This window comes from Bombina bombina, chromosome 12, assembly GCF_027579735.1.
Source record: "Bombina bombina isolate aBomBom1 chromosome 12, aBomBom1.pri, whole genome shotgun sequence".
NCBI lineage: Eukaryota > Metazoa > Chordata > Amphibia > Anura > Bombinatoridae > Bombina > Bombina bombina.
The window spans coordinates 34,681,265-34,707,424 of record NC_069510.1 but is presented as its reverse complement, the minus strand read 5'-3'; the positions used below and the strand labels follow the sequence as shown (position 1 = coordinate 34,707,424).

Genomic DNA, 26,160 nt, shown 5'->3' with positions numbered 1-26,160 from the left:
TTATATAATTAAAAAAACATTCAATTGCAATAATGTTTTATTTCTGTAGAGCATTGTATTAATTAAGGAAATTGTATACATTTAGCCGCCAATCAGCAAGCGCTACCCAGGTGCTGAACCAAGAATGAGCCGACTTTGATTCCTGCTTTTCAAATAAAGATACCAAGAGAACAAATAAAAATGTATAATAGGAGTAAATTAGAAAGTTGCTTAAAACTGCAGGCTCTATCTGAGTCATGAAAGAAAAAATTGTGTTTCATATCCTTTTAATTTTTATTTTAGTGGCCCTTTAATTGTGGCCTATTAGGGTTTGTTGTAAATGAGTTTGTTCCCTGCTTGGAAAGGAATCCTAGGTTATACAATTTGCTCTTTGACCTTTTAAGGGAGTGTGGGGAAAGCGCTATTTTTACACAAAAGCAATGGGTAATAAAAGGTCCTCTTAAATGAATAAGGGAAAGCTCAGGATGCAGTGAATATATGAAAGTCACACAGCCATATAGAGGTAGATATTGATGTAATAATACTGAACTGGAACTTGCTCCACCTCAGTTAATGTTTCATTTCAGGAGACTCCCTCTCGATTCACAGCAGCCAACGGTTCAGCACCAAGGACCAAGATAATGATGGATCCTCAAGCAATTGTGCGAAACTGTATAAGGGAGGGTGGTGGTATAACAACTGCGTTACTTCAAACCTAAACGGATTTTACTATCTGGGAACACACAAAACTCCCTATGAAGGTATTAACTGGGACACTGGAAAAGGGCGCCTTTACTCCTACAAAGTTTCTGAAATGAAGATAAGACCTATGTAAAAGTAGCAGAGGGTGTTATCAAGCAAATAAAAATATCTAACTCTAACATGTGAATGATATATGCACAAATATCAAACCTCAATAGTCCACAAATACAAGTGTGGCTCCCATCAGCCACTAGCATTGAATACTGCAGTATGCAACAAGCACTTCATTCCTGATTCAATATGCATTTAAACAACTTCTAGCTAAAGGGATTTAAAGGTCCCTATCAAACCAAACCAAGCACTGAATGTGAGAAGAATAAAAAAGTGCTTAAATAAATGAAAAGTTGTCTCGTACTTTTTTTTTTTAAAGCACCAAAGGCATTGCTGCCTCTGTAACTTTCCACTGCCCTCCGGTTGTGCACGTCTATGCACTATTCCTGTTTGGGCTCTTGATTGACTGCATTAATAAACACAACTGTTTACATTGTTTTGTTATTCTAGAGAACTTCTCAGTTTTTATTTTCAGTGTAAAATAGTGTAATATATTTCATTACTGTGCTTTCATTAGAATAAGTATAATGTTTCTAATGTCCTTTTAAATATAGAACCTTAAAGGGACAGTATATTGCAAAATGTACTTCAACAACTGTTTTCCAAATGACTTGTTATACCAGCTGCTGGAGCATTGAGGGCTCCATGTACAAAGCCGTCAACTATGTTAAAAACCGCATTTTTAAAATTGCGAGCGTAATTATCCGCCAAACCTCGCTACCTCTCCATTTTTCACTGTAAATAGACAAATTTGACCACCAACTCACAATCAACTAATCTACTAAAAAATCTTTTCATGCTCTCGCTACATTTTCCGCTCCCACCTCGTTATTTTTGCCTTGCCACCTTTTAGGTGGCGGGCAAGGTACAAAACAATAGGAAAGTCAATGTAGACGCCAGTCTAGACATATATAAAAGGCAGTAATATCATCATTGTACTTACATTGTTGATTTCAGCAGCTATGGAGACACTTCTCTATGTGTTTCTTCTCCGTGTGATGCAAATCCGGTCTAGAAGACAGAATACTGGAATAAATGTCACAAATCGATTAGTTAGGAGCGTTCGTGTCCCCCGTGTATTCCTTCCACGGGTTGGTTTGCATGGTCTTTCTGACCGAGAGATCATACAAAGATTCCGGCTTGATCGTGAATCCATATTACACCTATATTGAGAGATAGAAGATTATTTGGAGCCGATGACGGTGCGTTCACGAGCTATTCCGGGACTATTAAAACTATTAGCTGCATTGCATTTTATGCAACAGGCTCCTTTCAGGCGGTTTCAAGCGTCATTATTGGAATAACTCAATCACCATTTTCACATCACTTAACAAAAATCATAGAGGCTATGATGATTATTTTTCCTCGCTATGTAATAAATATTAAAAAAATAACGCACTGTATGAACTGATAAAAAATTTTGAACAATAATAAAGTTGTTTAGAAAAGTTGCACTTTTATAGTAGACAAATTCTGTTCCCGCGACTACTACGACGTTTCTGACACCTTGCATGTCACGTGTTAATAATTGTCCATACAATTCTACTGACATTTAAGTACATTAGCTTAGTCGCGGCGTCCGAGGCGTCAAATTTATCAATAATCCGCCACTGCTTGCGGCGGGCTAGACATCTCTATTTGTGGGTTGATTTTTAGTACATAGTGACAGCGGACACCCTTTCGCCCGCGGCGAGTAACAGCGAGTTTATCCGCGTCTACAATGTCGGATTAATTGACGGCTTAGTACATGGATCCTTAAATGTTTGTAAGATAGTTCCTTCATGTTTATTTTTTAGATTTGAAATAGCTGGTTTTGCGGATGTAAAATCTATCACCTATTGTTCAAGCACTTGCCCATTAAAATGGGTTAACACTGCAGAAATAGCAGACCTTATCATGTTCTCTCTATCTATACACAAAGCCAAATAGGTATTTAAATGTTAATTATGGCTGGGGGAGATTAATAAGTAAAACCAGTTACTTCAGATACAAAAACATCTCTCTCCCATCACCCACTGGTAAGTTAATTTATGTTGCTATCTCCTGTTTGCGTACCTTTTCTACAGAGAATATGACAATATTTATGTTTTCAGAATAGGTTGAATTTTCATTAGATAAAAACAGCAATTTCAAATAACAAAATGAAGGTAAAGGAGCAGTTTGCAAACATTTTTATAAACCCCAATGTATCATAGAGAACAAATTAAAAGGGAAAACATTTGACAGTATAATGTCCCATTACATATTTCAGGCTCCCTTTGCATATTAATACTTTATTGATATTAGTCTTGCGGATATTACTTATTAGATATTCTCTTTACAGTTCTACTAATACAATAATATAAACTGTTCAAAGTAGTAATTTAAGATTGCCAAAAAATATGAAAAATCTCATATCTGAGCTGATGTATTAATTTACTGTTTCATGAGTTGCACACAATGTATTTTCCATACTGTGTCACATTTTACAACTGTTTACCGGATATTTAGAAAACTTTATGCAGCTGTTAATCTGTTACTGAGATCAGGAGTTGTAAGAGCAACAAAGGACAAATAAAAGCTTCCTTCCCTGACAACAACCTATTGATACACAGGGCTTCCATGACAACAACCTATTGATGCACAGGGCTTCCATGACAACAACCTATTGATACACAGGGCTTCCATGACAACAACCTATTGATACACAGGGCTTCCATGACAACAACCTATTGATACACAGGGCTTCCATGACAACAACCTATTGATACACAGGGCTTCCATGACAACAACCTATTGATACACAGGGCTTCCCTGACAACAACCTATTGATACACAGGGCTTCCCTGACAACAACCTATTGATACACAGGGCTTCCATGACAACCTATTGATACACAGGGCTTCCCTGACAACAACCTATTGATACACAGGGCTTCCATGACAACAACCTATTGATACACAGGGCTTCCATGACAACAACCTATTGATACACAGGGCTTCCATGACAACAACCTATTGATACACAGGGCTTTGCTAACAAATCTATAAAAAAAACATTGTCTTGAGTTTGGTACAAAGTTTTATTAAATGTTCTTTGCCTACTAAACATATAAAGTACATTAGGTGCTGTCAAAGGTTCAGAGAATAAAACGTGTTGAAAGCTATAATTATATATATTTCATTATCTCTGTTTATCACATAGAATGAAACTTAACCCCTTAAGGACCACAGCACTTTTCCATTTTCTGTCCGTTTGGGACCAAGGCTATTTTTACATTTCTGCAGTGTTTGTGTTTAGCTGTAATTTTCCTCTTACTCATTTACTGTACTGACACATATTATATACCGTTTTTCTCGCCATTAAATGGACTTTCTAAAGATACCATTATTTTCATCATATCTTATAATTTACTATAAAAAATTTTATAAAATATTAGGAAAAAATGGAAAAAAACACACTTTTTCTAACTTTGAACCCCAAAATCTGTTACACATCTACAACCACCAAAAAACACCCATGCTAAATAGTTTCTAAATTTTGTCCTGAGTTTAGAAATACCCAATGTTTACATGTTCTTTGTTTTTTTTTGCAAGTTATAGGGAAATAAATACAAGTAGCACTTTGCTATTTCCAAACCACTTTTTTTCAAAATTAGCGCTAGTTACATTGGGACACTGATATCTTTCAGAAATCCCTAAATATCCCTTGACATGTATATATTTTCTTTTAGAAGACATCCCAAAGTATTGATCTAGGCCAATTTTGGTATATTTCATGCAACCATCTCACTACCAAATGCGATCAAATAAAAAAAATTGTTCACTTTTTCACAAATTGTTTCACAAACTTTAGGTTTCTCACTGAAATTATTTACAAACAACTTGTGCAATTATGGCATAAATGGTTGTAAATGCTTCTCTGGGGTCCCCTTTGTTCAAAAATAGCAGACATATATGGCTTTGGCATTGCTTTTTGGTATTTAGAAGGCCGCTAAATGCCACTGCGCACCACACGTGTATTATGCCCAGCATTGAAGGGGTTAATTAGGGAGCTTGTAGGGAGCTTGTAGGGTTAATTTTAGCTTTAGTATAATGTAGTAGACAACCCAAAGTATTGATCTAGGTCCATTTTGGTATATTTCATGCCACCATTTCACCGCCAAATGCGAACAAATAAAAAAAAGCGTTACATTTTTCACAATTTTAGGTTTCTCACTGAAATTATTTACAAACAGCTTGTGCAATTATGGCATAAATTGTTGTAAAAGCTTCTCTGGGATCCCCTTTGTTCAGAAATAGCAGACATATATGGCTTTGGCTTTGCTTTTTGGTAATTAGAAGGCAGCTAAATGCCATTGCGCACCACACGTGTATAATGCCCAGCATTGAAGGGGTTAATTAGGGAGCTTGTAGGGAGCTTGTAGGGTTAATTTTAGCATTAGTGTAGGTATCAACCTCCCACATGACACATCACACCCCCTGAACCCTCCCAAACAGCTCTCTTCCCTCCCCCACCCCACAATTGTCCCCGCCATCTTAAGTACTGGCAGTAAGTCTGCCAGTACTAAAATAAGAGTTTTTTGGGGATTTAAAAAAAAATAAATTAATAATTCTGCTCTGTAGGATCCCCCCTTAGCCCCCAACCTCCCTGATCCCCCCCAAACAGCTCTCTAACCCCCCTCTCTGCCTTATTATGCGCCATATTGGGTACTGGCAGCTGTCTGCCAGTACCCAGTTTGAAATCAAATGTTTTTTTATCAAATGTTTTATTTTATTATTTTAAAACTACTATTTTCTGTAGTGTAGCTGCCCCCCCTCAACCCCCAACCTCCCACCCTCCCAGATGGTTAAAATGTATAATGTTCCCACCCTCTCTCCCACCAAGTACCACCTTACTTTTTGTTCCATAGTGTAGGGTTCCCAATCACGCTAGCGCACGCGCACACACGCGCACGCGCGCGCTCACGTGCACCCGCGCGCACCCGATCCCGCCCCCCTTCCCACCAATGGCCACCCACCCGCCTCCCTGGATCAGCTCCCACCCACCAACGAACATAGCCATTGATGGCCGATGCAGAGAGGGCCACAGGGTGGCTCTCTCTGCATCGGACGGCTAAAAAATGTTATAGCAGGATGCCTCAATATCGAGGCATCACTGCTATAACATGAAAGCAGTTGGAAGTGATCAGGATCGCTTCCACTGCTTTCAAAGACCAACGACGTACGGGGTACGTCCTTGGTCATTAACTGCATTTTTTTGCAGGACGTACCCCATACGTCGTTGGTCGTTAAGGGGTTAAAGGGACATGAAACCAAAAAAAATTATTTCATGATTCGGATAGATGATGCAGTTTTAAACAACTTTCCAATTTACTTCTATCATTTAATTTGCTTCCTTCTCTTGTTATCCTCTGTTGAAAGAATTATCTAGGCAAGCTCAGGAGCAGAAAATAACCTAGGTTCTCGCTGCTGATTGGTGGCTGCATATATATACCGATTGTCATTGGCTCACCCATGTGTTCAGTTAGCAACCAGTAGTGCATTGCTGCTCCTTCAACACATTTTTTGGGTTTCATGTCCCTTTAATGTTACTATAAGCTAATTGTGTTACCATAACAACATGTCCAATTAGCCAATCATCTCTTTCTCCTGTAACTTTGCTGTAAGGTGAATACAATGGAGTAATATTTATTAAGCTGCGGATGCAGCTGTTTACGTACGAGCCTTCGCCAGAAACATAAGTGAAGAAGCAGCGGTCATAAGACCGCTGCTCCTTAACTCATCCGCCACCTCTGAGGATCGGATACGATCGGGATGATTGACACTCCCTGCTAGCGGACAATTGGCTGCAAATGTGCAGGAGGCTTGAAATGCTTGTGCAATGATAAATGCCGACAGTGGACATGAATTGGCCGCGATGAACCTAGACAAAACATGATTGGTAATAAATATAAAATATACACGGAATTATTTCTGATCATATCACATGCATTGAGAAGAATAAGCTAATATTATATACAGTTACTTCAAGCAAATAAAAATAGCTGCAGCAAACCACAGTCTTGTATAAATATTAACACCATTCAAAGCTAATAAACGGAAGATTAATAAAGCTAATAAACGGAAGATTCTTTTACACAACAAGGGAACTTTTTATCCCATCAAAATGTCTGTGCAAAACTTATGTGACCGCTTGGTTGGTTATTTTGTTATTTTTTTTCTAAGCCGCTCTATTGCATTAGAAGAGCTGTAGTTTGAATCAATAAAAAAATATTAAGATTAGGAAATTCTATAACAGAAAATCTTGTTAAAACACCAAAAACGGTAAGAAACGCATCATATCAGCGATATCTTAGCTTTACAACATTTTCAAACAACACTTTTTCTTATGAATGGTAGAAATCAGTTAAATATTTTTTATTGTTTTGTGCAATCGTATGTATGTATGTATATATATATATATATATATATATATATATATATATATATATATATATATATATATATATATTGGACCCAATTTTCAAACATTTATACTTTAGCATTTAAAAGTAGAGGGCGACATCTGCTATATCGGACAGATTACCATATAAATTAAATATCTGGAATGTGAGATATAAATAAAAGTTTCTTAAAGGAAACCTACAACACCTCTACCAGAAGGTAACCCCAACTGCCATAGAAGGGAACTGCTACCATGGTACCAATATAAGGATCTATGTAGTAACCTAAAGAAACAGCAAAGACAATCCTTTACATGTATAGGATACAATCATTCCACCTGATAAAGCTTTTCCTTACAAAATGTTAGATACTTTGTTGTTACTATGGACCAGTTTATGAGACTTCCAATATGTATAGATATCAGCAAACACTTGTTGTTAGTTTGTGGCTTATAAAGGGTCATTTAATTTCTAAAATCCCTCTCAGCTTGTAGTCCGTACTTTCAAATCCTGCAACACAGGTCAAAAATTAACAAGCCGACACAGTTTGCAATGGCATCCACAAACCACAGCTGGGAGCAGATCATTCACATATAATTACAACTGCTTGATAGTAGAAACAGCAATAGCAGCAATACATAAAGTAGACTTTTTCACCAGCATTATGTATTGTGTAAGCATTTCAGGGTACTTATAAGATCTTCAACATCCTTTTTTGTCCCTCTTGTGGCATATAGAGTAAGAGTAATTCACATACAAAATAGTGCTCCACCAAAGACAGACCATCACAGAGTTGGCGTTTCACTCACGGATAGAATAGCAATTTGTCCTGTACAGCCGGTGTCTCCTCAACACAAACACCTACGCGCATTTCATCCCCTTCCTTGTTTGGGACTTCCTCAGGGCTAGGTTACACTGCGGGTAAGAAATAATAGAATCCGTGTGTAAGAGATGATTAGAGTGTGTTGAATGATATATTACAGAAATGTCTTGCAATTCAGAAGGGATATATCTAATTCTATGACATTTTAGAATTTCATAATGACTAAATATGACAATTAATTTGTTATAAGTATTATGATGTATAAGAGCAAGAAACCTCACCAAAATAAAATGTATATATATATATATATATATATATATATATATATATATAGTTCCAAATCGGGTAAGGACAGTCTTACTGTTGTAACAACTGGCAGGCTGCACTTAAATAGTAGCATAGAGAACCAATCCGAAGTAAAGGCACTCACTGGACTTTAAATAAAATATAACATTTATTTTACAAGTTAAAAAGTGACATAACGTTTCGGTGCTCCATTTGCACCTTTGTCAAATGTCATGCAAGGGTTCAACAGGGTAAACCTATAAACAATTGGCATATTGCAAGGCAACCTGCATTATATAACTGTAAGAATGGCAATGTGAAACTCACACCACACCCCACTGATGACGTCATCACCGTCCGACACCACGTGACGCGTCACCAGTGGCAGTCGTGTGCTGTCAGTTTCCACGGTTACTGATCAACAAAAACGTTGTAACAGCCGAATTGATGTATAAGGAGGCAATCGAGCAAGATCACAACTTGTAATCCAAAATATACTGCTATAATAATATTTGTATAGTTATACCAGATAGGATATAAACATTCAAATGTGGTTATCATCCACCAGGTAAGACCTCATTATGGTGACCACAACCCCATATATATATATAAAGGGTATTACTATCACCCAGCTAAATGTTTGCAAAAAATAATTAAATAAGCTTGCTCAAACTAAACATCAACATATCCCTATGAGAACATTATGGATTAATTCCCATATAAATAAACAGATGTAAATTTGCAGCAGTGTCATTGCAAGATTGCATCCAAAAAATGTTTTCATGTACGTTTGTAAATACATTAGGATACAAACTCACATATACATCAATAGAGTGAGATACTATATAAATGGCACAGACATTGTGGAAAGGATCAGATCCATTCATTAATAGTGAACAATATAAATCCCTTCATTGACTCTTGAAGCATAGGTAGAAACCCGTGGGTACCCACTAGAGAGTGCGTTCATGTGGATGTGCAGAGGGTTCTCTTTCATTAGTTCTCAGATATATATCAAGTCACTTTGTGTACAGCATCTTGTCCTTAATAAATGGTCCAAAGTCCAAAAAGGTGTTGAGGCCCCTTGGCACCAGCGTATCCATCATATATATCCACTTTGTTTCAAGTTGAAGTAACTTCGTTGCTCTGTTGCCCCCTCTAGCCAGCGGGGTTACATGATCAATTATCATTAAGCGTAAACTGGAAACACCGCGTTTACACTTAGTGAAGTGTTGTGCTACTGGCTGTTCCAAATCTCCTTTCTCTAATGCCTCCCTAATGGCACACCGGTGGTTGCCCATCCTGTCCCTAAAGGAAGTGATCTTTTTTTCCAAAGAGCATGGACAAGTAAGAATGTAAATCACATATGTACTTGTACACATCAGCCTGTGATTAATTATTTACCTCCTGTTGTTATATGGATGTTGAAATGAAGGGCCCCTGAGCATGCTGTTGCAAGTTACGCAACTGCCACATGTGAAGCAACCTTTTTAGTTGACTTGAGCCAGCTGTTCTTCTGATAACACTGAACAGGGTCCGTTTTTACAAGAATATCTCTTTGGTTGTCCGCTTTACGATATACCATTCTGGGAGGCCTCATTTGTTGAAATGGTAAAGATGAGTCAGATTCTATTACTGACCAATGTTGTCGCACTGAATTCGCCAGAGCCCTATGCATGGGAACATAAGTAGTAACAAAATTCAATTGTTCTCTTCCTCTATTGGAGTTCACCTTCCTCTCCACTGGTTTATTATCCAAGGAGCTCAACGACCTTCCTTTTGATATTATTAATAATTTCTCCTTCATAGCCTCTTGACACCAATTTTTCTTCCATTTCAGCAAGTTAAAGCATCACAGTAAGTACTACGCTATTATTACGAATGACCCTTGCTAGTTGGAGGTAATACTCCCTGTTTTTTGATGCCTGGGATCAAAGCTCATAGCCATAACCGAATATTAAGGTACAGATGAGATCCTACTCACATGATGACAAGCACAAATGTGCGGTACAGGCAGGCCGGAACCAATGAGTCATCCGTCAGACTCCTAGGCACACCAGGATCAGATGGTATCCTTTGTCCCACCAGAGGGAGTTCAGAGGGAGTCCAGAGATACTCCTGAATGCCACAGTTGATAGTATAGGGATTGTCACAGTATATTAAAAATAATATTAAAAATTATATTAAAAATTAAATTAAATATTAAAAATATTAAAAATTATTTTTAATATCATTCTGATTAAAATTATTTCGTTATCTTAGAGATTTTGTGGACACTGAATCTATTGGGTCTTTTCCTTGATTCGTACTGGAGAGGGTCTTATCACATGACAGACTCATCAATATGTGGGTGTGTAACTAGTCTGTTTTCTGATTGGATGTCTTTAGGTTTAAATGTAGCAGCTGTGAGATTGTTTGTATAGCCTGAGGAAACAGTGCTGTGACACTGAGAAAAGTGTTGCTGTTGTTTTAACCCTTTTAATAAAACATTTTTATTGACGTCTCGCTGCTGCACTTTATTTTGGATGTCACCCTATGTAGCATTGGATGCTACCACCTTGCTTATTTGAGTGCTTTTTCACCATTGATTGTGGCCTATAATATACTGTGACAATTCCTATACTTCCAACTGTGGCATTCAGGAGTATCTCTGGACTCCCTCTGAACTCCCTCTTGTGGGACAAAGGATACCATCTGATTCTGGTGTGCCTAGGAGTCTGCCGGACGACTCATTGGTTCTGGCCTGCCTGTACCGCACATTTGTGCTTGTCATCACGTGAGTAGGCTCTCATCTGTACCTTAATATTCGTTTTTTACAGTCTGATTTGCACCATGTGGCGCCCTCTATCTTTTGTATTGTAGACCCCTTATCTGTGTTGTGGCATGACACACTAGAGGAGCTGCCTTAAGTCGTGGATCCCGCCTTGGTATTGGACAAGTTCTGTATCAGGATTCCACCTCTCACTATTTATTTGGACTTTTAATAACTTTTGATTGTCATATGATAGTTGTTATTAGAATTGTATTTTACAACAATACTATAGATCATTATTATTTTTGGGCCTTTTAGACTCACTGGGGCCCATTTATCAAGCTCTGAATGGAGCTTGTGGGCCCGTGTTTCTGGCGAGTCTTCAGACTCGCCAGAAACACTAGTTATGAAGCAGCGGTCTTTAGACCGCTGCTCCATAACCCTGTACGCCTGCTCTGATGAGGCGGACAGAAATCGCCGGAAATCAACCTGATTGAGTACGATTGGGTTGATTGACACCTCCCTGCTGGCGGCCGATTGGCCGTGAGTCAGCAGGGGGTGGTGTGCACCAGCAGCTCTTCTGAGCTGCTGGTGCAATGTTAAATGCGGAGAGCGTATGGCTCTCCGCATTCAGCGAGGTCTTGCGGACCTGTCGAATCAGGTCCGCAAAACCTTTAATAAATAGGCCCCACTGTGTATTCCACTAAAGTCCACTAATCTCACACTCTGTTATTTATATATATATATATATATATATATATATATATATCCATCTCTTAATATATAGATTCTGTTATCAATAACACATTATATAATTGGCGCCTCTTATAGATACCTGTATCGACACTAGATTGCCTTTTGTGTATCTTGTTTATCCTTTAATGGATATGGGTGTGTGTGAATGGTTTCATAATCTCACGCTCGTACCATGCCATATAGAGATTTGCATATGTGGGTGCCATGTTTGAACCCATGGCTGTCCCTGGGATTTGTAGGTAGTAATCTACCTCAAACTTAAAATAATTATTTTCAAGTCAAATGGTAAGGAGTTTACAGAGGAATTCTATTGGTGGACCCGTATATAGTGGGCTCCCAGTCACCATGGATCTGACAGTTCTGACCCCACCCACATGGGGGATAACGGTGTACAGGCTGTCAACATCCATGGTAACTAGGATGTCACCTTGTTGTAGATCACCATACTCTTTCAATATTTTAATGAGGCTAGGGGAGTCCTGTAGATATGCTGGAGTACCTCTAGGTACAGGTTGATATATATCGCTAAACTGGATAGCAGGGGGTCCCTAGCAGACACAATTGGTCTACTAGGGGGGTCAATTAAAGTTTTGTGTACTTTGGCTATTAAATATAGAACCAGTGTCTTAAAAAAATGAGTAGTCAGAAATGTTATTTCCTGTTCATTAAGTATGCCGGCCTCAAAACCTCTTTTAAGGTATTCATCAATTGTTTTCTTAATTCCCACCATGTGGTTTCCCCTTAATTTAACATACACTGATGTGTCAGAGAGTTGTCTCAAGGCTTCCCTTCTATAATTGGTATAACCCTGAATCACTATAGATCCCCCCTTTTCTGCAGGCCGGATGATGATGTTATTGTCACTACTCAAGTTTCAAATGGCCAACTGTTCATCTTTGCTGAGATTAGGATAAGTGATAGGGGACTGTGTGTGTTTAATGACATTACAAGCTTTTGATGGATGTATTCATAGTAGAAGGCTCAAAATTGGATGGTTTCTTGAACACAGATATTGTCCCCTGTGCCCTATCCCTAAAATGATTCTTAAGTCTTAGCTGCCTTTGCAGCTTATGTATATCGACCAGAGTGTCAAATGTATCATTTTTAGGGGTAGGTACAATCCACGGTTCAGAATTGATGTTTCTGCTTCGCTGAGGAGTCTGCTGCTTAGGTTAAATATGATATCTACTTTTTTTTCTGCCGTTTTTTTCAATTTGTGTCTACCTCGCCTGAGGTGCGGTCATCTGACCCTTTTGTATTTAGTGGTGCGTGCGGTGGCTTGGACGTGGATCGTGTCGTAACCCCTGAAAAAGACTGTGATTGGTTAGAAGCACTGGATGCATAAATATCATTATCATGAGCATCTGTTTCAGATGAATCCCCACCACTATTATCTACAATGCTTAATGTCTTCCTAGTGCACATATTTCTGCGTCTTCTATTAAGAGGGGCCTCATCTTTACCGTATAGCCATCTGTATATACGTTTGTCTCTGTAATCGCTTTAAACCGTGTTTAGTTTTTTATTTTTAAAAGCGATTAAATCCCTTCTATATTTGGTAACCAGACCATCAAGCTTAGATAGCCACTCCTGGGTTTTATCTTCCTCAAGAATATGGTAACTTTGCAGTTTAATGGCATTAATCTCCATTTTCATTTTCTTCTCTTATCTGTTAAACTCCTCTATGACCAATAAGAACAATACAAAGAACATTTATTGAGAATTGAGCACCATTTTCTACAATATTCCATATTTTGCCTCCCTAGAGTAGGTATATTTTTCACTCTAAACCCTCTTGGTATATATTTCTTCCGATAGTAACCAGAAAGATACACTGCATGGAGATGGTAGTAGATATCCATATGTATCTACTTTCTAAACCCATCTTAAAAGTGTGTGGATGCTTAACTGTTAATAGGAGCAGACTGTCACTAGTCCAGGACAGAGGTTAGAGGGTAATCTGGTGGTAAGATTTGATTGGAGCATCAGCTACAGTGATCAGAGCATGTTCAACCTCTAACAACTAGTCTGTAGGTGGGAAATACGACGATGGTCTGGGACACTTAAGCCCCATCTTGTCTGTCCTGCAGCATCTATGAGAGTAAAGAGTCTTGCATACATATACACAGGACAGCAACATGAAACTGAATACAAATTATTCATAGACATTGTACATCTTCTATTGTCCTGATCCATCAACCATAATTAACCCTATCTACACTGACCTGGTTCCCTCTAACTGTGCTGGCTCATTTTCTCACTCATCAATTAGCCCTAACCAGGTTTACCCTGATACTCCCAACACAACCAACCATAAATTTGCTGATCTGAATCTACCAAACCATAAAAAAATCATAACCACTACTAACTGCCAATTGTAATACTCGTGGGATATTTCCCTATCAGAACAATCCTGGCCAGTAGTCTTCTTATCCTGATGTCAAGTGGCAAGATAAGTAAATATCCCAGAACAAAGAAGAAATAATAAATGCAATCCAATACTCACAGTAGAGATGGGAAGACAGGACGAGGAAGGCACCAGGACGACAGTCAAATCCTTCAGGGTACCAAATGGTAATGCAGAGAGTGGTGAAAAAAGCAAAGTCTGGCAACAGGCAAACAATCCAAAGAATCAGCAGTTCAGGGGTTAAAACAGGAGAGAGGTCAGCGACAAGCAAAGTTTGACAACATTAAGGAAATCCAGCAGTTCAGGGGTTAATCAGTAGAGTGGTCACAGACAGGCAGAGTTCAGCAAACAGTAAGGCAATCAAGCTTAAGCAAACAGAGTAATAACAATAGTACCCAGGGAGCACAAGACAACCTATACTTGGGCAAGGTATTGGAAGTGAGGAGGTACTTACATAGGTGCAGGTTCACACCAAGGATAGCAGACAGGTGAGCGGCATCAGGATTAAGACCCAGCATGTGGCAATGATGTCATCTCCACATATAGCAATTAGCAAATATGATTAATAAATCAAGCCTTGTAAGGGCCGATACCTAGGCCCTAATTTATGACAGGATTGACATAATCAAACATGTCAGGTAGAGACCCAGACGCATTCACCTACTGAAAAGGCATGAATAGTAGCTCGATGATGATCGGCTAACCTCTTGTATCTGGAGACAGCTGAACGCAACTGAGAGCAAATTCTTTGTCAATGAGTAGTGAGGTCAGTAAAATGCAGCAGGAACCCCTGTAGACTGGGTGGAAAGAGGAAAGACACGAGGCTGATATCCTGCTGCAGCTTGAAATGGAGAACATCGCAGAGAAGAGTGCCAGTGGGTGTTCTTTGCCATGTCGGCTAGGGGCAGAAATCCAGCCCAATTTGTATGTAGAGAACTGACATAGGCTTTGAGATAGGCTTCGAGATCCTGATTTGTTCTCTCCATTAGCCCATTAGTTTGGGGATGGTAACCAGAAGACAAAGAAACAGTGGTTCCAATCAACTTGCAAAAAGCTCTCCAAAAGGTAGAGTTGAATTTAAGACATCTGTCAGAAACAATAGTCACAGGTATGCCATGAAATCTAACCACATGTAAAAGAAAAAGAGTTGATAATTCTTGGGCAGACGGTAGCTTGGTTAAGGGTATAAAATTTGCAAGTCTGGAAAATCGATCCACCACAGCCCAGATAACCGTATGATGGTCAGATAGAGGGAGGTCCACAACAAAATCCATGGTTATGTGTCTCCAAGGTTATTTGGGAATAGACAATGGTTGAAGTAAGCCTTGAGGCAAAGATCAGGAAGGTTTATTAGCAGCACAAGTTAGACAGGCTTTGACATACTCTTGAGAGTCAGACTTCATGGTAGGCCACCATACATGTTGGGAAAGAAGTTTAAAGGTTCTTGTCAAACCAGGATGTCCTGATAGTTTGCTATCATGAGCCCAGGGTAGCACAGGAGTGCGTAAAATGGAAGGTACAAAAAGGATCTCAGGTGCCGCAGGGGCTTCAGGAGATTTTCTTGACTGAGCATGTTGAAGTCTTTTAAGAAGAGAGGTGTTAAGCTGAGCAAGTACACAGGAAGGAGGAATGATATGTTCGGGAAGGAACTTCAGAGGAATTACTAGACTGTGGAAACTGACAGGAAAGTGTGTCAGCCTTTTTTATCTTAGTCCCAGGAAAATAAGAGACTAGGAAGTTAAAATGGGAAAAGAATAAGGCCCAACTGGCCTGTCGAGGATTGAGTCGGTGAGCAGTATCTAAATACGTCAGATTTTTGTGATCAGTAAGGATCTGAATGGGGCTGGCAGTACCCTCTAGCCAATGTCGCCATTCAGTAAGAGCCATCTTGATGGCTAAGAGTTCACGATTACCCACATCGTAGTTCCTTTCTTCATCGGAGAATCGCTTGGAGAAAAAGGCTACAGGATGTAATTTGGAGGTTAAGGGGTTCCTTTGGGTTATGACTGCACCTGTTCTATCTCAGAGGTATCCACCTCTAGGGTGAACTGCAGGTGAGGGTCGGGATGGCGTAGTACAGGAGCAGTACAAAAGGCCTTCTTGAGGAGAGCGAAAGCGTCCACAGCTACAGGAGGCCAGTTCTTAAAATCTCTGTTTCGCTTAGTCAGATCAGTGGAGCAACAATTCTGTAGAAGTTCTTTATAAATTTGCAAGAATAGTTTGAGAATCCCAAGAACCTCTGTAGTTCCTTCAATGTGGCAGGTTAGGGCCATTCTAGGACTGCGGTCAACTTAGTAGGGTCCATGGCAAAACCTTCCTTAGAGATAACATACCCAAGGAACTGGATCTGGACTTGGTCAAATTCACACTTCTCAAGCTTAGCTACCACAGCATTATTTCAGAGATGGAGAAGCACTTGTTTTACTTGTTCATTGTGTTCCTCTAAGTTCGAGGAAAATACGAGGATGTCAGCCAAATAAATTATGACAGTACCATTAATAAAGTCAATGACGAAAGCTTGAAAGACAGCAGGGGCATTGCACAGCCCAAAAGGCATTACTAGGTATTCATAATGCCCGGATCTCGTGTTGAAGGCAGTTTTCCATTCATGACCTGGGAAAATACGAATGAGATTGTATGTCCCATGAAGATCAAGTTGCGTAAAGTAACAAGCACTCTGGAGTGAATCATATAACTGAGTGATCAGGGGAATACGATAATGATTTTTGATAGTAATGTTGTTTAGGGCTCTGTAGTCAAAGTAAACCACCATCCTTTTTACTAACAGAAAAGAAACCTGCCCCAGCAGGAGAGGAGGAAGAGTGAATAAAGCCTTTAGCTATGTTTTTTTGGATTTATTTATCCATGGCTCTAGTCTCGGTCTTTGACAGTGGATAAGTCCGTCCTTTAGGGAGTGGGGCTCCGAGAAACAGGAAAAGTTTGCAGTCGTAAGGTTGGTGAGGCAGTAGCACATCAGCTGCTTTCTTTTCAAACACATCCATAAATTCTGCATATACCGAGGGAAGGGTAAAAGAAGTCTGAAGGTTGGCTATAGGGGTGTGATAAAATTGTGTGTAACCCTGCGCAGGATTTTCTAAAATACCAATATGCCAATAGGTAATGGAGAACCCCTGTCTCCACAAATAAAATAGAAAAAATAAAAAAATAGCTACCTTAAAAAAGAAAAGATATTTTAAAACCTCTGGCGCTGCAAAAATGCTGCTAAAATTGGAAAATAGAAAATTGGATGAATGTGATATAACTTACTTTATTTAAAAATAGATCTCAATAAAAAGTTTTTGTAAAAAACTTCATTAAAATATTATTCATTTAAAAATTGAAAAATTCTCAGGCACACTTTGGTCTTAATGATAACATATGAACGTTTGCTAAATGTGCAAAAATATATATTTTTATTAGACACAAAATTAGATAAATAAATAAATAAACAAATAGCTGATCAGCTAATACAATTAAAAATAAAAATAATAATAAAAAACAAATAGATAAGTGCAGTATCAATAAATAAAATAACATAAACACAACAGAAATACACAATAAAACTTGATCCAAAGAAAGTCCATAGGCCTTCAAGGGTTAATATTGTGGGTTTGATCCAGAGCGGAATGAATTCAGAAACTCCTTCAACAGCTGAGATGTTGAATGCCAATTGTAGCTGGAAGGGAGCTGAAATGACAATGAATCCAAATCAAAAGAACAGCAGAGAACCAAAATTAAGGTGCTCAATTTTACTTACACCGTGTTTTGGTCTCTGCAGCAGCGGTCAATCACTATAGAAATAGCAGTAGAAACGGATGTTTCTTTAGTGTAGAAGCCGATGTCGGATAACTGCTCCACTCAGGGATTCTCACAGTATCGAAGCCGGTCTGTAATGACTACGTCACGTAGCGTCAGAATGGGCGGAGCAACGCGTTTCAGCCCGTTCAGGGCCTTTGTCAAGCTCCAGAAGAGAGTGTGGTAGGTTCTTCTATACCTATAACTTTTATGTTGATTGGTTGAGTGCCATAAGTAGGAGTGTCTTGCAATTAAAGACAAGGTTAGTGATGGCAGTGTGCGATCAAACAGTTACAAATAATGATACGTTATTCATAAGTGCAAATTTGTTACCATATTGCTATACAATATATTGCCTTATCTGTCTCAATCAGTTTTTAGATACAATAGTGACGATCATACTTAAGCAGGGTAGCTGCAAAAAGCAGAAAAGAAGGTTTCCATATTTAAGGCAGAGATATGCAGTGATGTATAATCATAACTTAAAAAAAAGAGATACATAATTTGTTATCACCAAGACCAAAGAACAACATTGTTCTAAAATAAATAAATAAATCAATCAATCACAGTCCATCCAATTAATCATAATAAAACTATTATAAAGAAAAAATATAAAAAGATATATATTAAAATATTAAAGCACTCTTTATAAAAACACTAAATAAAACTGTATATATAAGAGTTATTATCTTACAAATAATCATCTAAAAAGAGCTAAAAAAGGGGAACTAAACGAATCACAAGGATTCTAAATTGCAATATTATTAACCCTATATATAAAAAACTTTTGTGGGAAAAAAATAATATATATTTGCATATATCAAGACCAACGCATATATACACATATACAATAGTACTTAAAGGGATATATTGAGCACAATAACCAAACAGTAGTTGTGCACACAAATGTGCATATCCTTTGTCCACATATACATGTGCATATATTTTCAGACATTTGTTGGATTTTCAAAGATTGTTTTATTTTTATTTAATATTAAAACGTAAAAAAATATAAAAAAAATATATATAAAAAATATAAAAAAAAAATCTAAAAAAATCTAAAAAAATCTTTTATGTTAGAAATTGGAGAGTTGAAGTAGAAAAAGGGAATGAAAATAAATTAACCTAATTAATTCTAATCTCTCAGAAAGCAACCTATATCAAAGTCAATGTTTAAACCATTGGGTTGTAATGTCTTTAAATCAAAAATCCATTTTGTTTCTTTTTTGATTAAATCAGACTGAATATTGCCACCCCTCCAATGTGGTTTAACTTTCTCTATTCCTATATATGAGAAATGGGCTAAATTCCCATTGTTACATGCAGCAAAATGCTTTGGTACAGGGAGGTCTTTATTCCTGTCTAAATCATATTTTTCAATGGACCATATATGCTCCCGTATACGGTCACGTAATGGTCTTTCCGATTCGCCTATGTACTGTTTGCCACATCGGCATTGTATTAGGTAAACTACATATCTATCAGAGCATCTTATAGTATCTTTGATCTTAAAGGACTTTCCTGTTGTATTAGATGTAAACTCCTTTTGTTTCCTAGAATGTTTGCAGGACTTGCATGTTAAGCAGGGAAAGAAGCCATTAATTTTCTTACCTGTTAGGTCCTGCTGTGATTTATTTTTATTCTTATTTTGCTAAGTAAGAGAAGTTAGCAGACAGGATTTAGTTCAAAACAATACGAGATCCCAAAATAAAATTCAAAGAAGGAATGATAATACTTTTATCCCTTTCATTACTGGATACTGCAGCAACAAATATCTAATAGAAAAAATTCTAAAAAAACATTGGGGGATTTTAAAGAATGATGAACAATTGGGTTCTATTTTACCAGCTAAACCGCAAATTGTTTATAAAAGGGCTCGCAACCTGAAAACAATTTTAGCACCTACTGAAAATAAAAATAAGAATAAAAATAAATCACAGCAGGACCTAACAGGTAAGAAAATTAATGGCTTCTTTCCCTGCTTAACATGCAAGTCCTGCAAACATTCTAGGAAACAAAAGGAGTTTACATCTAATACAACAGGAAAGTCCTTTAAGATCAAAGATACTATAAGATGCTCTGATAGATATGTAGTTTACCTAATACAATGCCGATGTGGCAAACAGTACATAGGCGAATCGGAAAGACCATTACGTGACCGTATACGGGAGCATATATGGTCCATTGAAAAATATGATTTAGACAGGAATAAAGACCTCCCTGTACCAAAGCATTTTGCTGCATGTAACAATGGGAATTTAGCCCATTTCTCATATATAGGAATAGAGAAAGTTAAACCACATTGGAGGGGTGGCAATATTCAGTCTGATTTAATCAAAAAAGAAACAAAATGGATTTTTGATTTAAAGACATTACAACCCAATGGTTTAAACATTGACTTTGATATAGGTTGCTTTCTGAGAGATTAGAATTAATTAGGTTAATTTATTTTCATTCCCTTTTTCTACTTCAACTCTCCAATTTCTAACATAAAAGATTTTTTTAGATTTTTTTATATATTTTTTTTATATTTTTTTACGTTTTAATATTAAATAAAAATAAAACAATCTTTGAAAATCCAACAAATGTCTGAAAATATATGCACATGTATATGTGGACAAAGGAAAGATATGCACATTTGTGTGCACAACTACTGTTTGGTTATTGTGCTCAATATATCCCTTTAAGTACCATTGTATATGTGTATATATGCGTTGGTCTTGATATATGCAAATATATATTATTTTTTTCCCACAAAAGTTTTTTATATATAGGGTTAATATTATTGCAATTTAGAATCCTTGTGATTCGTTTAGTTCCCCTTTTTTAGCTCTTTTTAGATGATTATTTGTAAGATAATAACTCTTATATATACAGTTTTATTTAGTGTTTTTATAAAGAGTGCTTTAATATTTTAATATATATCTTTTTATATTTTTTCTTTATAATAGTTTTATTATGATTAATTGGATGGACTGTGATTGATTGATTTATTTATTTATTTTAGAACAATGTTGTTCTTTGGTCTTGGTGATAACAAATTATGTATCTCTTTTTTTAAGTTATGATTATACATCACTGCATATCTCTGCCTTAAATATGGAAACCTTCTTTTCTGCTTTTTGCAGCTACCCTGCTTAAGTATGATCGTCACTATTGTATCTAAAAACTGATTGAGACAGATAAGGCAATATATTGTATAGCAATATGGTAACAAATTTGCACTTATGAATAACGTATCATTATTTGTAACTGTTTGATCGCACACTGCCATCACTAACCTTGTCTTTAATTGCAAGACACTCCTACTTATGGCACTCAACCAATCAACATAAAAGTTATAGGTATAAAAGAACCTACCACACTCTCTTCTGGAGCTTGACAAAGGCCCTGAACGGGCTGAAACGCGTTGCTCCGCCCATTCTGACGCTACGTGACGTAGTCATTACAGACCGGCTTCGATACTGTGAGAATCCCTGAGTGGAGCAGTTATCCGACATCGGCTTCTACACTAAAGAAACATCCGTTTCTACTGCTATTTCTATAGTGATTGACCGCTGCTGCAGAGACCAAAACACGGTGTAAGTAAAATTGAGCACCTTAATTTTGGTTCTCTGCTGTTCTTTTGATTTGGATTCATTGTCATTTCAGCTCCCTTCCAGCTACAATTGGCATTCAACATCTCAGCTGTTGAAGGAGTTTCTGAATTCATTCCGCTCTGGATCAAACCCACAATATTAACCCTTGAAGGCCTATGGACTTTCTTTGGATCAAGTTTTATTGTGTATTTCTGTTGTGTTTATGTTATTTTATTTATTGATACTGTACTTATCTATTTGTTTTTTATTATTATTTTTATTTTTAATTGTATTAGCTGATCAGCTATTTGTTTATTTATTTATCTAATTTTGTGTCTAATAAAAATATATATTTTTGCACATTTAGCAAACGTTCATATGTTATCATTAAGACCAAAGTGTGCCTGAGAATTTTTCAATTTTTAAATGAATAATATTTTAATGAAGTTTTTTACAAAAACTTTTTATTGAGATCTATTTTTAAATAAAGTAAGTTATATCACATTCATCCAATTTTCTATTTTCCAATTTTAGCAGCATTTTTGCAGCGCCAGAGGTTTTAAAATATCTTATCTTTTTTAAGGTAGCTATTTTTTTATTTTTTCTATAGGGGTGTGATGCAATGGAGTAACCTTGGACAGGCACGAGTGAAAACAGGATTTGCCCCAGGAGGCCAACTGTTCCTCAGTCCAATCGAATTGTGGATTGTGTTTGCGTAGCCAAGGAAGACAAAGAATAACTGGTTGAGCAGGAGAATAAATTACATAGAATTGCAATTGTTCAGAATTTAGGACTCCCACAGTCATGGTTAGGGGTGCAGATTCAAAATGGATTAGGCCTGATCCAAGGGGAGTGCCATCCAGGGTGGTTATTTTGAGACAATGTTTTTTTGAAGAAGAAGAGGCAAACCTGCGTGAATCATGAAACGGTGGTCTAGTAAATTTCCAGCTGCCCCGGAATCAACAAGGGCTTGAGCATAAACAGAGTTCTAGAGAAAGGTAATGGGTACCAGTAATCCTATAAGCTTTGGCTTTTCCCAGCTGTATGTCACTATTCTTGAGTTGGTGTGAATTAGAACTACAATAAAAGCATAGTCTTAATCTCCTTCTTCTCTGTCTTTCAGATTCAGAGGACTTAAGGGAATAGAGATCCATGGGTTCCTCCTCAGAAGCAACTGGAGCTGCAGGAGGGGTGAAGGATAGTCTAGTGGTTAGACGGGTAGTAGGACGAGAAGGCAGGATGCTGCAAGTTCTTTCTTTCTCGGCTTGTCGCTCCTGAAAGAGTGAATCCAGATTGATGCAAAGTTCTATAAATTCATCCAGGGTAGCAGGAATATCATGATAAGTGAGCTCATCTTTGGTGCATTCATGTAGACATCTCCGGATGTCCGCCCTGAAAGAACTGCAATCCCAGCTGGTCTCATGTGCCAAGGGGCGAAACTCAATGTCATATTGTGCCACAGATCTATTACTCCGGCGGAGATCCAAGAGAGAGTGTTCTGCAGCAGAGTGCGACCAGAGGTCCCAAACACGGAAGACAGTGCCAAAACGAAGGTATCAGCATCGTTCAGGCGTTGAGCACTTTGTTACAAAAGGGGAGAGACCCAGGCTAGGGCGTCATCCTTCAATAAGGTGACCTTTGACTGATGGGACTGGAAGGTATGAGGGGAATAGCAGAAATGTAGTCTGCACTGGTTGAGAAAACCCCTACAGTCGGTAGTGCCATCATACTTGTCTGGCAATGGTATCTGGGATATGCTACCAGAAGCAGGAGAGGAGGTTGTGGTACTAACAGCAGGGGTAGGCTGTGTGGCAACAGGAGCAGTATTTTTCTCTGCAATAAGTGAGGAGAGCATAGTAGTAATAGTTTCCATTTTTGAATCCAGATTTTTCAGGTGTAAGGCTTGGGTTCCCAGCATTTTTTCATGAAGTGAGATTGCTCTAGCTACCTCATTTAGGTCCATGACCCAAGTATAATGTAATGCTCATTAGATATTTCCCTATTAGACCAATCCTGGCCAGTAGTCTTCTTTTCCCGACATCAAGTGGCAAGATAAGGAAATATCCCAGAAAAAAGAAGAAATAATAAATGAGAATGCAATCCAATACTCACAGTAAAGACGAGAAAACAGGGAAGTGGTCCCAGACAGGGTGAGGAAGGCACCAGGAAGACAGTCCAATCCTTCAGGGTACCAAAGGGTAATGCAGAGGGTGGTGAAGAAAGCAAAGTCCGGCAACAGGAAGGCAGTAGAATGGTCACAGACAGGCAGAGTTCAGCTACAGTAAGGCAATCCAGCATAAGCAAACAGAGTAATAACAATAGCACCCAGTGAGCAAGAGACAACCTATACTTGGCCACGGTATAGGAAGTGAGGAGGTACTTACATAGGCGCAGGTTCACGCCAAGGATAGCAGATAGGTGAGCGGCATCAGGAGTAAGACCTGGCGTGCGGCGATGACATCATCGCCGCATGCCATGACAACTTCATTGGGAGGAGAGTGATGGACCGCCATTGAGACGGAGGGGTTTGACACCAATATAACCCTCATATTTTAATCCCCCATATGAATCCCCCCAACTACCAAAATCCATCATATGATCCCATGTTTTTAACACAATTCCTAAATAATACTTCTATGATAAACCCATACTCGATGCAACCCACTCATAAATAATCCTATCATTAACCCATACTCCATGCAATCCACTCTTAATCCTTCTATCATTAACCCATACTCCATGCAATCCACTCTTAAATAATCCTATAATTAACCCATACTCCATGCAATCCACTCAAATAATCCTTCTATCATTAACCCATACTCTCCACAATCCACTCTTGCATTGTATAAACAGCTAAGCACCATTAATAAGTAGCATTGGAATGAAATAGTAAGAACCCCTTTACTTGTATATTATTATTGTTGTTGTTGTTGTTAACCATAAATAACCTTTACCTTAACATTTTATTCTTCATGGCCTTCAAGTAAATTTAAGTAGTAGCTTTTCTCTATTTATGAATATTATTTTAGCAATCTTGATTTATTAATCATATTTGCTAACCAATAAAGACTTATTACACAGCCTACCCACTATTCTGATTGGTTAAAGGGACACTGAACCCAACTTTTTTCTTTCGTGATTTAGATAGAGCATGCAATTTTAAACAACTTTCTAATTTACTCCTATTATCATTTTTTCTTCGTTCTCTTGCTATCTTTACTTGAAAATGAAGGCATCTAAGCTGTTTTTCTTGGTTCAGACTCTGGAAAGCACTTTTTGATTGGTGGATGAATTTATCCACCAATCAGTAAGGACAACCCAGGTTGTTCACCAAAAATGGGCCGGCATCTAAACTTACATTCTTGCATTTCAAATAAAGATACCAAGAGAATAAAGAAAATTTGATAATAGGAGTAAATTAGAAAGTTGCTTAAAATGTCATGCTCTATCTGAATCACAAAATAAAAAAATTGGGTTCAGTGTCCCTTTAATGACATTTAAAAATTCCTTTTTATGCTCTCTTTTTTAATTTTAATTGTGGCTTAAACACACACAGGGTGGAATTCATAATTCAGTATTAGAAGAAGGCCAGTAGAAAAAGGGAACATCTGTAGTTGCATTTTACTAAATATTGTTTGTTTTCCAAAGATGGTTCTATACAATATGGCATGACCACATATAAAAAAAACTCCTTTAAAAGGAATAACAATATGCAAAAAAAGTGACATCACAAACAGGGAGGAGCTACTAACATCCTTTATTAAGCTCATTCAGAAACAGAAAACTGAGAGGAGCAAACACCTAACTACAGACATGTGGTATTCAGTACTCACAGTGCTCAGCCTAGTGACCTCATTGGCTAATGCTGCTGACACCTGCCCAGGTAAGTGACCAATAAACATATGAGCAAGTTTAGGAATTGTATCAATATCCATTATTTAAAATATGTTAACAAATGACTCCAGTTGCATTAAATTTCACTCTCTCAATACTATTTAAAAGATCACGATTATAATTTTATAGACAACATTAAGATTTGTAACAGTTTAACTTATATATATATATATTGTATATTTGTAAGTTCCCACGGGAATAGGGCCCTCAATTCCCCCTGTAAAATTTTGTCTTATTGTATCGTTTCTCCATTGTACTGTTATCCTTGTACCCATGGGCAGTGCTGCGGAATATGTTGGCGCTTTATAAATAAATAATAATAATAATATTGTAATATTAACAATAAGTAGATGGTTTTTGTGTGAAATAATAATTTAGCATTATTCATATTGGGGTAATATTGAGGGATATTCCCTTTTCAAAGGGTACAATCAGTATTAAAGGGACACTGAACCCAAACATTTTCTTTTGTGATTCAGATAGAGCATGCAATTTTAAGCAACTTTCTAATTTACTCCTATTATCAAATTTTCTTTGTTCTCTTGCTATCTTTATATGAAAAAGAAGGCATCTAAGCTTTTTTCTTGGTTCAGCACTCTGGACAGCAGTTTTTGATTGGTGGATGAATTTATCCACCAATCAGCAAGGACA

General features: G+C 37.6%; 1 protein-coding gene across 1 annotated transcript in view; it reads left to right on the top strand.

Moving 5' to 3' along the window:
* LOC128642767 (ficolin-1-like) overlaps positions 1–3,940 on the top strand; it is a 45,490-nt gene extending 41,550 nt beyond the window's left edge. The window contains exon 8 of the mRNA XM_053695562.1: positions 567–3,940. Coding sequence (XP_053551537.1) covers positions 567–814 — 248 coding nt within the window. The 3' untranslated portion in view covers positions 815–3,940. The remainder of the gene's footprint in view (positions 1–566) is intronic.
* Positions 3,941–26,160: the final 22,220 nt, after the last annotated feature.